The 12,776-nt window shown below is 49.4% G+C and overlaps 1 protein-coding gene across 5 annotated transcripts in view; it reads right to left on the reverse strand.

Moving 5' to 3' along the window:
- Positions 1 to 12,776, reverse strand: part of PSD2 (pleckstrin and Sec7 domain containing 2) — an 86,820-nt gene that overhangs the window by 34,831 nt on the left and 39,213 nt on the right. For 3 of the 5 annotated variants that reach the window (XM_049829674.1, XM_049829679.1, XM_049829677.1), the window contains exons 2-5: positions 12,531 to 12,642; positions 10,225 to 10,806; positions 3,703 to 4,191; positions 2,126 to 2,320 (exon numbers count right to left, since the gene is read on the reverse strand). In XM_049829674.1, coding sequence (XP_049685631.1) covers positions 2,126 to 2,320; positions 3,703 to 4,191; positions 10,225 to 10,745 — 1,205 coding nt within the window. In that variant the 5' untranslated portion in view covers positions 10,746 to 10,806; positions 12,531 to 12,642. The remainder of the gene's footprint in view (positions 1 to 2,125; positions 2,321 to 3,702; positions 4,192 to 10,224; positions 10,807 to 12,530; positions 12,643 to 12,776) is intronic. The other 2 variants (XM_049829675.1, XM_049829676.1) reach the window with 1 other exon arrangement.

A 12,776-nucleotide genomic window follows, 5' to 3' on the forward strand; every position in this document is an offset into this window, starting at 1 on the left:
CAGTGCTGTATTTTGGATTTAGTATGAGAATAATGAGAATAATAGTTGATGCTTTAGTTGTTGCTAAGTAGTGCTTATCCTAAGTCAAGGATTTTTCATTTTCCCATGCTCTGCAAGTGAGCTGGTGCACAAGAAGCTGGGAGGGAGCATGTCCAGGACAGCTGACCCAAACTAGCCAAAGGGATATTCTATACCATAGGACGTCATGTTCAGTGTATAAACTGGGAGGAGTTGGCTGGGAGGGGTTGGTCGCTGATCGGGGACTGGTTGGGCATTGGTCAGCGAGCGGTGAGCAATTGCACTGTGCATCACTGTTTTTTCTTGGGTTTTATTTCCTTCTCTTTTTGTTGTCTTCCTTTTCATTACTCTTATTATTATTATTGTTGTTGTTGTTGTCATTATTGTATTTTATTTCAATTATTAAACTGTTCTTATCTCAACCCATGTGTTTTACTTTTTTTTTTTATTCTCTTCCCCATCCCATCGGGGGGGGGGGAGGGGGGGGAGGAGTAAGCAAGTGGCTGTGTGCTGCTTAGTTGACAGATGGGGTGACACTACTTATTTGATAATGATGAATGGTTTTGGTTTGGTTTGGGGGGTTTTCTGAGAAATTTTTCAGTGCTCACAAAGAAAAAAAAAAGAGGTTAAAATGAGCTAAAAAGCTTTAAAATTAGTTTCTACTTTTTTCACAACCCCCCTAGCTAGCCCACCTCCTACATGGATCTGGCCTGAAAGCATCACTTAAACTTACCCTGCTCCCACCACTGTAGGTTGGTCTTAGATTGTCTTAAGTGGGCAAGACCAACTTAAAACACACCTATCCTCATCCTTCTTCCTTTTCTGCTCTGCAAATCCACCTGCTTGGTCCAAGAGCCTGCAGCTCTATTCAGGTCTTGTGCTAGGAAATCATTCAGATGTCAAAAATGCAGATGATCAAAACAAAAGTTTTCTTTTAAAGGCTGTGTCAATTCCCAAAGGTGGGTCACCAAACAGCTTTCCAAGGTGTAAGGATTGCAGGTGTGAGTGAGGACTGCAGGAACTAGCAAAGGGACACACTCAGAGGTACCCCCAGAGACCTATTGCTTGAAACTTCCCCCACTCAGTGAGTTGTCATAGCAAATTTGCAAGAAAGAAGAAGGATGTTAGACCTGAGGCAGCAGAAACCAACAGTGCACCTGCTACAAGAACCACAGCAAAAAAAAAGAAGAATGGGGATGCTGCCAGGTGATACAAAGAGCCTCTAGGAGATCATTCGTGGGCTCCTTCTGTCGCAGGACTAAGCTGGGAGTCACAGACGATCCTTGGTACTGAAAGTTTGGGTATTTGCTGAGGGAGTTGTGTTCTGATGATCTGGACAGGAGTGAGACATTTCAAGGACATAAACCCCTCCCAGCAACACAGGTTATATCTGATCCAGGAGAAGGATGATGGAGATTGGTATCCTCACACCCACTGGCATCCTAAAATTATCTGTTACTGCTACACTCATTACTGTTCCTCTGTCTCTTAGAAATCTCTGTAACTCTCCCACTTTTGAATAAGCACTTTTTATTTCTCTTCTGCCTTATGCAGGCAAAACTACCAGCTGAGGTGCTTGGACCTCTAGTGTGTATCTGGCTCTCCATCAAACCCTTCACGCCATCTATACAGACTGGGTCTAGGAGGCACTGCAGCAAGAAGATTTTGGGGTGCAGACATGAAAAACCTGGGAACTGGCAGGGACCCCAGTGCAGATCCAGGTCTGGATCCCAAACCCTTCAGCCTGGGGGCTGATTTAGGGGGGGTCTTCCTGGGCCCTTATCAAACGCAGGAAGCTCTTGGATCTGGCGGGCAGCAGCTTGTGGCAGTTGATGCCCAATATACACAGACAACTTGTAGGATTCAGATTGCAAGGGCATCGGGCTTGGACCAGTTTCAACTGGAAGGATCTCCAACAGTCATGACTCCACCCAGCAAGCCCTTGTAACAGCAGGCTTGTCCCTTCCTGCCTTTGTCCTGTCCTCCTAGCACAACCAGTGCTCCCCCAGACCCTCCCCAACACAGCTGTGTTTCTGCTGGCCATGCTCAATGCTGCCATCTCAGTCAATCCCCCTGCAGGGTTGGCTGCAACCCAAAGCCCACTTACTTTTTCCCAAGCTGGCGTGCCACATCGCAGCGCTTGAACCCTTCGAGGTTGTAGAGGCGCTTGGCCAGCCTCTTGGCAGCCTCACTATCCGCCCTGCAGCCATTCGCCAAGGTGTCTGTGCTGCCCTGGTCAAGCTGCTCCATGCTGCCCATGTCAGAGTCAGAGTCTGACAGTGCGTCTTTCAAGCTGGCATCACTATATAGAAACAAGAAATAATTCAAGGAGCAGCAATTTGACTTGACGAAACACACAGAAAATGCTACAGTTTGATTTCTTCTTGTTCCAACCAAAAAATATGAAAAAACAATACATTTGTGAACTGGGCATTGGACAAACCCTCTTTCATTTCAGGTCAAATGAAACAGTACAATTTTGTAGAAAATGACTGAAGAAAAGGTGACTTCTCCCTGAGAAATGAGGACATATCTGTTCAAAGCAAGCAGCAGTCCCAACACCCTTCCAGGCTTCCTCTCTCTCCACTGGTAAGGAAAGTGATACCAAGCTGTTTCAGAGCTGTGGACATTCAGGAAATCTTGGGAGATAGATGGTATGCTTTTCAGTTCAGATTATTTGCCAAGGATGAGAAACTGCACTTGTACAAATTGTGCCAATGGGACTGGCACCAAACCTGCTGTCACTGGTGGGCTGCTCCTCTCCCAGCTGCCTGCTGGTGTCATGGCCAGCTGTTCCCACAGACAACATGCTGAGCAGCCCCACTGGCACCATATAGGTGGAGCTGTGTCCCTTTATTTTCTTGCTCAAGGCCAGTTATGGCACCTATGCACACATTTTTGGCCACTGTGACTCACTAAAGACCTGATAGCTGGCTGGACATATGGCTTCGCTCCAGCTCCCCCATGACCTGGTTGCTCATCACCTGGCTTCCTCATGCAAGGAAGTGCCCTGCAGATGAGCTGCTGCCTCCCAGGGATGATGTTTTGGGTCTGAGCTGGTCCAGAGGACGAAGTCTCTGCTGATCTCACTGCCTGTAGAAGGACTTTTGGTTACGTGTCTACAGGGGCACCCAGTCCTAAGTGAAACCTTGAGGTTTCCCTGTGCTTCAGAGCACATTTGAGAGTGTGCCTGACTGCCTTCAACCTGCCAAGGGCTTTTGCAGATATCAGGCAGATAAGGCAGTGGTCTACCCAGAAGACCCACAGCTTTGCCTGCTGACAGGATTTGTGAGCAGCCAGATGAACAGTGGTGCCCTCCAGAGCAAATGTGAACCCAAAGTGCTGAACCTTGGCTTTTCTTGGGCTCGCAGGGCTCCTACAGGACGCTGCAGCTCACCTGCAGTTTGGGGTCCTGGGTTTGAGAACAGGGAGGACTCAGACACAGGCCCACTGGGGACTGGCTGGTTTAATGCCATGAGACCTTGGTCGCCAGCTGCAGTCCTAATCTACAGGTAGGAAGGTTTTTCCTGTTGGCATTTGGCCTCTCTGCCACGACAGCACATGAGAGGAAGCACAAGGGCGAAAAAAGCAGCTCCATCTCTATCACGTCCTCTGAGCTTGCTCCTGGACTGGCACCCCATAAGACAAGGAGCCCTTGCCCAAGGAATTCCCAACTTGTCTTACCTGATGGAGTTAATGATCTTGGTGGCATCTTCCTCTGACCCTTCCACATGGAACCCATTTGGGATACTCTTCAAGGACAATCGGCTCAGCACGTTCTCCGACCTGCTGCTGGTAATTGAGTGCCTGAGAGGGCTTCCAAAATCCCCCTCTACTGGCTTTGCTGCTGCTTGCTCTTGCTTATCAGCAGCCATGTGGTGAAGGGCTTCTCTCTGCTGGGCTACCAGTTTCTGCTCCAAGAGCTCTGGGCTTTCTTTGACCCTTTGCTGGATCAATGGGGTAAGTGGGGCCTCAAAACTGACACAGCTGTCTGTCTCGTCTGTGAGAGAGAGGACATCCAAAGAGTCCAAGCTGCTGTAGTATGTACCCTTCATAAGGTCAGACTCAACTATCTTCTCAAAGGTTGAGCTGAACCCATCCCTGATGTCTTTGAATTGAAAATGTTCCTTGTCATCCTCACTGCAGTTCAGCTTGGCATCTCCAGAAGCAAACCTGGACCAAAAGGGGAAATGTAGAAAATACTGTCAAGGTAATTGCTTGCACTGTTCCACTTGGAGCTAGGCAGCAAGAGAAGAGGCAGAAATGGATGCTGTGATTATAGGCCCTTGGGACTTTTCTGTGGTATAACCTGCTTGGTTCCCAATTTTTTTAACAAGCCTCTAGAGCTGAAAAAGGCAGAGTTTTATGATGAGCAATCCCAGGGGCCTACCCAACACTTAACTTGGTCATGCCCCAGTAAAAAGCCAGACCTCTGAACTGGAGACGTTTGCACCTGACACCTGCTACTGGATCCACTACCAGAATGGATTTAATCTGCAAGTTATCTCTCCCTTCAAGTGCTCCAATTATGGTTACTTCAAAAGCATGAAAATCCTTAAGATCGAGGCTATTTCATCTAAATTTCGATGTTGGCAGCAAAGGTCCTTGATCCCTTTTATAGCAGAGAAAAAACCAGAAGCTCTTAGGGAGCAATTCATATGCTGTAACTTAAGCTTTTTTTCTTAGATGAGGCACCCTAGAAGTGCAAGGCACCTTACAAATAGTTTTCTCTCCACTGAGAGGGATGTAAAAGGTGATGGACACACATCCAGGCAGGGGAGGCTCCATGCTGCTTTACAGCTAGCCTGTGGGATTCAGGCACAGCATTACAGACTGTGAAATGCATGAACCTACAAGCCTAGCTTCCAAGTAAGCATGGATGACCCTCAGCAATCAACACTCTGGCTTTGAATGCAGGGGCATTTCATTCCAGTGTACATCTCAATATGAACCCACACTGGGAGAATTAATCTGAGTCAAATCTAGCAACGCTCGCTGTGCTGGGAGCCCTGGAGAGCTGGGAGGGCTCAGGCCCTCCTGGAATAGACCAGGCTGCAAGGACCTGCCTGAAATACCCCGGGTTTCTCAGGTGAAACCTGCCTCCCCACTTTCAGAAGACGCTGGTGTCATTTGCTTTGTCAGAACCAGACATTTCATGCCGTGATACAGGTGAAAGCTAGGGGAACAGTAAGCTGCTTTTCCTCTGCCTGTGACGAGTTAACTTTCTCCGTAGCAGCACATATGGTGGTGTGGTTTGGATTTGTGACTAAAGCAGTGTTGATAATGTACGGATGTTTTAACTATTGCTGAACGTGCCCGCACAGCATCAAGGCTTTCTCTATTTTTCACTCCCCAGCATACTTCCTTCTCTCAAGGCAGGAGGGATTTGCCTGTATTTCCACTGCACAGCTGAGCAAATAGCAAGGAGGGAAGGGTGCCTCTTGAGCAGAGAGCAGGTTAGTAAGGCCCTGAATTTACTGGCCCAGATATACTGATCGAGTGTCATCCATTCCTGGAAACCCTAGCCCTTCAAAATGCCTCAGGCAGGGTGGAAGATGGCTGACCATTTCAGCACACAGTGTCCCTAAGGGCTAGGGAATGCACATCTTGCCACCGATAATAATACACCCATCTGGGAACCATCATCATCATTTTTGTGGAGCAGCCAGTTCTCATGGGCAGCACGGGATAGACCATGCCCGAGTGGTGATCCTTACACGGACCTGTAGTCCTCCAACACCCTCATTAGCATAGGCAGCAAGAACTCAGCATTCACATGAACACTAATTCCAGGGAGTAAAATGGGACCTGGCATCCCTTCATATAGGGAAGTCCTCAAAGTTATCACCCTTGTTTGCTACAGCCAGTGTGTTTAAAGACCCAAGCCTGCAGGATAGGACGTACTCTGCCAACAGGGATCTTCTCACCCCAAGAATCCACAACAACCAAAGACAGTCATAGCGTAAGAGGAGATAGAGTGGACAACTAAGACAAAACCAGTGTAAGAAGGGAAGACTGCAATGACAGATACACATAGCCTGGCCATGACTTTGTGTACAGAAAAGATCTCCTTCCAAAAAGCAGGACGAACTTTAAAAACTTCCCCTTGTGACAGAAAGGACTTTACAGCCTTAATTACACCCAGCAGTGGGAATTATGGACCTGCCTTGGCAGCTCATCCCATTGCCAAACTTCTTGCAACATACCTCATCCCCAGTGAACTTCCACATCCCCTCCCCTACAGAGGGTCTGTGTCTTCCCCACACCAAAGAAAAACCCTGGGTCTTTGTGGTTTCCCCAGGTCATCACACCACTCCTTGGCCTGTATCCCTTCACTCCCATCACCAGCATGTCTGTGCGGGAGCACCCATGCAGGAGGGCATCCCCATGAGGTTTGGTGCTCAGCATGTGTTTCCAGGGATGTTGTACACTGCAGCTGTGCCTGTAGGTATTCCCTTGGGTGCTCCTGGGCATCAAGCCCTGCACCTCCTGGATATTACTTAGCAGGTTCCACATTGCCATAATCCCAAGGCAGACAGCTCCCACTCTCTCACCCCACTGAACAGAATCATTTCCATTAACTGTTCATACCACAGGGCTTGTATTTTCCAGCCCTTTTCTTATTCCTTGAGCCCAAAGTCATACAGTAGGCAACAAAGTGAGAAAGTCTGTGTCCCTACAAATGCCCCAACAAAGACTGCATGAGACAGAACGCAGGGACTGGGGCAGGAGCCGTGGTCCTGGATGGGTCAGTGGGCACCAATAAGTCAGGCAAATCACATCTCTCCTTGCGTGGTCCCAGAGAAGACAGAGGACAAAGAGACTTTCTACAGCTTACACCAGCCTAGGAGCACCATCTGCACCTAATTCAAAGCCAGGCTAAGGTGGGAGACAGTGAAAGACCTTGCTCATGTGAATGAACATACCTCCCCACAGAGAAGTGTTGCATACTTATTACACAGCAGGGAAAGCAATCACTTAAATAAGGAGCTGTATATTTATTTGCATTGTAATCACAAGGTTTTGTAAGCGTATTGAAGTAACACTGTATCCAATTGCCTGTGCTGCTTTTCCCAGTCGTGTCTGAAATGCTGTTTTATTGCTTACGGCGAGGCATGCAGAGCAATGCACTTGGTTATTATTGCAGCTGAACCATACTGGATTCTTATGCACTGAGTTGTTTACATTTCTTCTCACTGGTTAATTAATTGTAATAAAGTACAACCTAGTTTGCTGTGTTAGTGGAGTGGGGAGTCCTGTCAGAGAAGGACAGGATGAAAATCAGGATTTTCTTGCCTATGCACTGCAGACTTTCTGCAAACTTTTTCTGAAACTTTATTTAATGGAATTTGAATTGCCTGATGGCTGTATGTTGCCATGGGAGAAAACGTGTGGGCAAAGGCAGCAGTCCCAAACCTGCAGGTACTAAGTGCATCTACAAGCCAAAGGTGGGGATTCCTCTGTTAAAAAGTTTGACCTTTTTGCATGAGTTCATGGGGCTGAAAGCAGAGAATATCATTCACTGGTGAAGCTCTCAGTTTGACTGCAGAGCTGCAACCTCCCTGAGATCAGCAAGGCTAATGCTGGGGGCTTCTGGGAAGGTGAAAGACCTCTAGGCAATATAGCCACAATGATAGGAAAATGATGGCTTTGACAAATGGTATATTGGCATGGCAATGGATGCCAAGGGATAAACTAGAAAGGAGGTAAAAGGGATTCAGTTAATACAAACTGCAGCACAAGCACTAAAGCTTTTGTTTTATTTCCTTGACCTTTTTAACAAACACTTCCTGCATAGACACACTAACCTACCTTTAGCGGGGCAATCATGGTTTCTTTCTCCAGCTCCACTATGGAGTCGATGACTTTGGATTACTTTTTCCCCTTTAATTCTCCATTGGTTCAGTGGGAAGAGCAAGACTCAACCCCTTCTTGTAAAGTATTTTAAGATCCAGGGACAAAGTGCATCATATGAGAACCAGCAGGCGGATAATGACAAGTGATTTGTTCCCCAGGAATGAATAGTTGACTACTCATCGGTAAAACATTAGGCCAGAGACAGAGAAACCCCAAGTTCTCCTATATCTAGAATGGGTCATAACAGAAACAGCAACATACCGAATGGGAGTAAAGAAAGAACTGGGGAAACTCAGAGATGATGCAGGATGACAGTGACTTCCCAGTGCCTTGGTCCATCTGTCAGGTTTGTTACTCCTGACCCACACTGATCTAGGAGAGCCAGAGAGTCAGCTATGGTCAGAAAAGAACCAGCTCCATGCTGTGTTTGTCCTAGCCACGTTTCTGCCGTTTAGTCTAAAGATAGGTGGTCAAAGTATTAAGGAGCTCAAACACAGTGAGCTAACCCAATCCCTAGGCAATAAGTGGTTTCCCAGAGTTCAGCTGTGTCCCTGAAGTTTTCTAACTGCCCTTCTACCTTTGAATATAGTGTGTGACTTGTTCCTTGTGCATTCAGCTTCCCAAAAGGCTTATTTGCTATCCGAGTGAATATGTTTAGAGCATAAGATCATGAGCTGTGCATGCAGAGCCCAGTCAGGTTGCATCATCTCCAAATCCTCAGCCTGCCACTTCTCCCCATTCATGCCCTAGTACCTTAAAATAATTGCACTTTCAGTGATTGTAGCAGCATTCACTGACTACCCTTAGATTCCTGTTGAACTCACAATCCCTGCCAGGGAGCCACATACCAAGCAAATATGATTCCCTTGCAACCTGAGAGACTTGCAGACATCCAAGACCTGACTGCATAGCTTACAGGGCTTGTGGGACCTACCTGCGGGTAGACTCTTCTAGCTCTCTGGACATCAGCAGCCTGTGCTGGACACTCTTCCTCTTTGATACTTTCAATAGTGCATGTTGAAACAGTGCTGCTCCTTCTTGCTGGGGGCCTTGGGTAAAAAAAACCACCAGCTTTTTATAGGGGAGCCTGTTCAACACTAGAGACGCAATGAATTAGGGACGCCTGTTGTCAGCCCACATGCTGTGTGGCTTCCCAGCTCTGCTGACACTCCTGCCTACGCTCCAGACAGCGCTCTGAACAAACGGTGCAGCCTGAAGCCTGCACTGGACTAAAACTAGGAGGTGATTCACAGGCCCCTCTTGGCCACCCTGTCCCTTTCATACGTTCTGCTCTTAAGAAGGCCACACTCCTCTGTGACAACCTCTGCTGCTCTTCTCCAGCCCCCTCCTGCTTGCAGCATCTCTCCTGTGCTGGGGTAGGTATGTAGGCAGGGCCATAAAATTCACAGCAGCCATCAACCCTGGGTGGCTACAATACAGACCCTCAGATGATTTCTGGTGGCAAAGGGAAGCATCCGTACTTCTCCCACAGGAATGGCATAGGAAGCACCCCGCCTCATCCCAGTGACCAGTCATTTCCCCTCAGCCCTCAACCTGCAGAACCCCAGGGAGGTCTAGGCAGTTGCAGAGGCATGAAATCAGCTGTGGACACTGCACCGGTGTGAGCATTCCCCAGCCTGGAGGGTTATCCTGTGAAGTCAGGCTGCCAGTACAGAGCACACAGAGACTGAGAGGCATTGCACACATGCTGGTTTGCCTCAGGAACTTGAAAATAGGATGACGCTCATATCTCAACTCACACTGCTATCCCTGTGCCACCCAGGCACTGGTAACACCTGCCACAGGTGCAGCAGGGAGCAAAGCTCAGTGCCTTGCCCTCTCTTACTAATGGCATGGATACAAAGCTGTAACCTGCTAGCCCAAGGACTGCTAGAGCAAGCCATACTGCCAAGGTCTTCCAGGGCGTACCAGTCTCCCAGACAAGCCCAGCTGTCCGTCATCCCCAGGCTGTTCGACTTGTCCTAAATTATCTCTGGTAACTCTGCCATAAGTGCTGAGCTGAATCTCCAACTTGCATGTAGGACACCCCCAAAGTAAGCACAACCAGCACCCAGCACTCTTGAGATCCCTAAAGCTTCTCCTTCACTTTAGTGACTCTGTGGGAAGACACTGGCTCTAATCACAGCTTTTCTGCATTTGTAACAGGGAAGAGCAGTGTGAGAAGCCCAGAGAGAAAAAGAGTGAAAAGCCACAGTCAGCCATGTGAGCAGCTGCAGCTTTTTAAACTGATGAGTTACACACGGAGCAGAGTAACTCGAACCAAGGAGGCTTGAAAAACAACACATGTAAACCAGCACTAAGCCGACGTTACAAAGGCTTCACACTCACCCGAGCTGCTCTTCTGGCTCGTCAGCACTTAGAGCTTCTGAGGATCCCAGAACACTGTGCCACCGCTCCTTGCTGAGGGCCTCGTTAGGTATCTCCTGGCTTGGGGAGCCCCTCTCCCCCGAATCTGTACTGCTTCGGCTGGGCACACCACCGTCCCGCTGCTGCAGCGGCGTCTGTTCCCGCCCCACGATCAGCTCTGCATCCACGCCGTTTGCCAGTGCCGGCCCATCCTCACGGCTGCTCTCACTGGTGGCACCCGTCTCTGGTCCCCGCTCACCCTGCCTCTCGCCCGGCTCTGTCGTTGCTTCCAGATGTTCATCCCCCTGGCCCCCGCGCTCCCCCTCCACTCCTTGGGAGGGCTGAGCATCAACCCGTGGGCTGGCTCTCCCGCTGGCAGACTCCGGAGGCTGGCTGAGCTGCTCGTCCCCATCACTGCAGGCCAGCACGGCCGGCTTCGAGCCCGAGGAATGCAGCTCACAGCAATCTGCGGCAGACCATGGAAAGTGGCTGTTCTCGCTCATATTCCGCTTGTCCCAGCGCTTACGGGCTCCCTCCCCGCGCTCAGCTCAGGCTCAGTACTACCTACAACGGAAAAGAATCACGTCACGAGTGCCCGCGAGGGCTGTCAGAAAGGCATGGGCTTGTTGTTAGCAGCTCAGTAGGGCAGCAGTTTGAAGCAGAGCACAGGAAAATGCCCCCCACCCCTCTCAACCCCTCATTGTAAAAGCAAGGAAGGACCATACTGGGTTTTGCTGCTTTTGCAAAGACTAGTGCTTGTTACTCAGCACAGTGAGATCTGGAGAGGAAAATCTGCCGTTGTGGTCTTGAGCCATCAGGGGCCCAGGCACCCGCCTTCTCCTGCTGCTCTCATAACCCCCAGTCAGCCCCAGCCTCAAGCACAGGGGACCCATACCACACAGGCTCTTGGTGTCCCAGCTGTGGCAGGTAGCTGCCCAGGGCTGGGGACAGGAACATAGCACAGCTGCTTTTCCCAGGCTGGCTACCAGGGTGCTATTCCCAAGTATTCCCTGCTGGCCAGAAATAGGAGAAATAGGGGAAAGAGGAGATAGGTGTGATTTTTTTTATTTTTTTTTTTTTTAACACTTCTAAGCAGCTGGGATGTGCCAACCTGTGTGATTTTCCCTGCTGACTTTGTGTTTATGCAGAGCTTCTTGCCTGCCAGAGTAACACTCCTCTTTTCCCGACACACAAGTACTGCTGAAGGGTGTCATAAGCTGCCAGCTAAGACTGGCAAAAGTGTCCTTATTGAATATACCCTGGGGTGTTTTCTCTGTAGGGCAAGGGAAGGATTCCGTATTGCACCAAATGAGACAAGTAGCTTTTTGATAAAAAGGCACCTTATTGGTGAACATGCAAAGTTCGCAAGTCTTACAAGCACCATCCTTAGCCACAGGCTGTAGCCCCACAGTGCCATGCAAGTTTTTCTCTATTGTAATGCCTGTAGCTGTAACCAAGTGCCACCAAAAATGATCTCTTCTGGAAGCAGAAGTTTCTGTATGGCATTCAGGCTGAGCCATGATAACAGCTGATTTTGTTTTAAAACAGTATCTGTCTTCACCTGGACAGGAAGCATGGCTAATCAATTACAGCTGGCAGATGGGACCCCTGAGTTTTCCCCCTAATTCTGTTCCTAACTTGCATCTCAAGCAGATCATTTAAACTCCCTGCCTCAGCTTCCCTCTCTGTAAACCAGGAGTTATACATCACTTCTGAGAAGCCATGAGGTTGCCCAGAGGTCAGCAATGGGCTCTGGGTGCTCTGACTTGCTGAGCTGCAGCTCTCATGAGCAGTAAAATCACTAACTGCTTGGCTAGTACAGGGTTCTACTAGCTCTTGGTAACAAGAGGTGCCGGTCTGTAGCTGCCTCTGCTTTTACAACCCTTCACCCTGTGGAGATGTCAGCAGCCTCCTCCCTGCTGCTGATTGCTCTGGATCTGGGCAAGGAGCAAGGGAGAGGTGGGATTCTATCCCAAACACCCCTCTATGGCCTGGGTATGGGCAGATCCACAGGGGTACGTGCTGAGCTGCCAGATGAGCAGGACAGACCCTGAGGGGAACCCCAATCCTCAGCTGAGTTTGCTCCAGTCCCACAGCCCAGGCAATCCTGGACCCAGGATCTGGCCTGCTCTCCATGTTCTGCTCCCCAGAGCTGGGAGATACGGTGGGATGGGGAGTTCAGAGCCCTGCATGGGATGGGTTTGGGGAGAAACACTCCTTGAGGGCTGCACATGCCGCAGTCATGAGATGGGGCAGGTCGCTCCTCGAGGCAATGCTGGCAGTTTTACCTCTTGTCCACATGCATCCGTGTGCATCCCCCGCTGTCACAGAGTGTGCAGCATCGCCACACCTATTGTACTAGGCACAGCCAGGCGTATCCGATCCCTGCACGATCCCTGCCTGTAACAAGGGATCAGAGAAAGTGAGACCCAGGCCAGAGAGGACAACCCCACTGATCTCCTGCTACCCTGCCGCTGCTCCATATCAGACTGTTTCCCAGACCCACCCCATGGCCTGTTCTTTGCAGAGCACTG

The sequence above is a fragment of the Accipiter gentilis genome, chromosome 26, assembly GCF_929443795.1.
Source record: "Accipiter gentilis chromosome 26, bAccGen1.1, whole genome shotgun sequence".
Classification (NCBI taxonomy): Eukaryota; Metazoa; Chordata; class Aves; order Accipitriformes; family Accipitridae; genus Astur; species Astur gentilis.